General features: G+C 41.9%; 1 protein-coding gene across 1 annotated transcript; it reads left to right on the forward strand.

Moving 5' to 3' along the window:
* The first annotated feature begins 455 nt into the window (after positions 1 to 455).
* On the forward strand, positions 456 to 1,145 carry Tgif2lx (TGFB induced factor homeobox 2 like X-linked). Its single transcript, XM_021188804.1, has one exon. The coding sequence runs from the start codon at positions 456 to 458 to the stop codon at positions 1,143 to 1,145; it is 690 nt and encodes a 229-aa protein (XP_021044463.1).
* Positions 1,146 to 1,778: the final 633 nt, after the last annotated feature.

The following is a 1,778-nucleotide window of genomic DNA, read 5'->3' on the forward strand; positions in this document are numbered from 1 at the left end:
GAGAGAGAGAGAGAGAGAGAGAGAGAGAGAGAGAGAGAGAGAGAGAGAGAATAAGTGGAATTTTTGAATGAATGGTAATATTATTCTCCAATATATGTACTTAGTATATAGTTGACACCTGCAGAGAAATTATGAAAGCTATTTTTAAAAAATGGAGTATGACACATACACAAATAAATTGGCGTATGGGTAAAAAGAAAAAAAAGAGTAAAGTAAAACAGGCCATGTAGAGCCAAAAAGTGTAGGGGTATGTGCATGGGAGGGATACGAGTCTGGCATAGAGAGTTTGTGACATCACAGAGCCAGTTGGCTCAGGTGTTAGCAACAGTCAGTCTGGCAACAGATGAGAATCCAGTTCAGAAGTCACTGAAGGTCTTCCCTAGCTCTCCTGGGAAGATTTATTCCTATTTCATTCGTCCCTGGTTTCTAAGCCACTGAAAACTGTCTTCCAGAACATGGAGGAGGTTGAAGATAATCCAGAAGAAACCCAGGGCACTATGAAAATCGGCATCCCAATGAGGATAAGACTTGATAAAACCTGTAAGAAGAGGTTTCGTGACAGTCAGATGCTTCAGAAAGGGTCCTTGCTGCCATACAAGTCTGTGAAGATCCTCTGTGACTGGCTATGTGAACACCACTTTAATTCCTACCCTACTGTAGCAGAGAAGCGAATGCTATCCAAGAATACTGATTTATCTTACCTGCAGGTCACCAACTGGTTTGTAAATGCCCGCAGAGACCTTCGCTGGGAAATTCTTCATGATACAGACAACTTGAGCCACCAAGGCGATGCTGCCAATGCAGCCCAGAAGCAGCACTCCGATCCATCCAAGGAGATAGAGGCACAGTTTTACGCAAAAGCCAACATGCAGGATCTGCCCCTGACAACATGCCAAGAATCACAAGAGAAAGTGCCATGCCTGGAGTCTTCTCCAAGTGAGGTTATCTCAGAAGCCAAAATGGAGAAAGAAGACAAGAGTTTCATCAGTGTGCCTTGGTCTTCTCCTGAACTTGGATGGTCAGAGGAAAAGCCTGATTTTAGCAACTTCTACATGTTGGTTGATGTTGCTGTACAGAAGGCAGCAGAATTGGAAGAGCAGAAGAAGCAAGATACCAACCTACAGTGTCCCCAACAACTCATATAGCCAATTCTTTGAACTCTTGGCGGGGGGATTTATACTCAACCCGATTAGCTTGTAATGTCATTTTATAATGCCATCTTCTGTTCCATATTATTCTCCTTTAGAAGTCTTTTCCATTTTTCTGGCTACATTAATGTAGTTACTATCCATGATATTCAACTTTAACAAATTTCTAACTTTATTCTCCTCCCCTGGGCTTTAAGACATATATATCAAATATTAAACATCATGCAAGCTACAGACAAGGATGTTATTTTCATTTTTTCCACCGGAGAGTCCTGGTCATCAAGTCATCCTTCTTCTTTCCCTCTCTTTGCTTTTGTTTTGTTTTGTGTGTGTGTGAGTGTGTGTGGTTTTTGTTTGTTTGTTTGTTTGTTTGTTTGTTTGTTTTGAGACAGGGCTTCTCTGTGTAGTCTTGGCTGTCCTGGAACTCACTCTGTAGACCAGGCTGGCCTCGAACTCAGAAATCTGCCTGCCTCTGCCTCCCAGGTGCTGGGATTAAAGACGTGTGCCACCACTGTCCAGCTCCCTCTCTTTGTATAACTACCTTTATTAGTAGTACAGATAATAGAAAGGAAATGCTCAAAAACAGGTGCTTTGACATTGCAGGCTAGATTTTAATGTATGAGTTTTTAA

This window comes from Mus pahari, chromosome X (genome assembly GCF_900095145.1).
Source record: "Mus pahari chromosome X, PAHARI_EIJ_v1.1, whole genome shotgun sequence".
Taxonomy (NCBI): Eukaryota; Metazoa; Chordata; class Mammalia; order Rodentia; family Muridae; genus Mus; species Mus pahari.

Coding starts and splice junctions, on each gene's coding strand:
- Tgif2lx (XM_021188804.1), top strand. CDS start 456: ATGGAGGAGGTTGAAGATAATCCAGAAGAAACCCAGGGCACTATGAAA.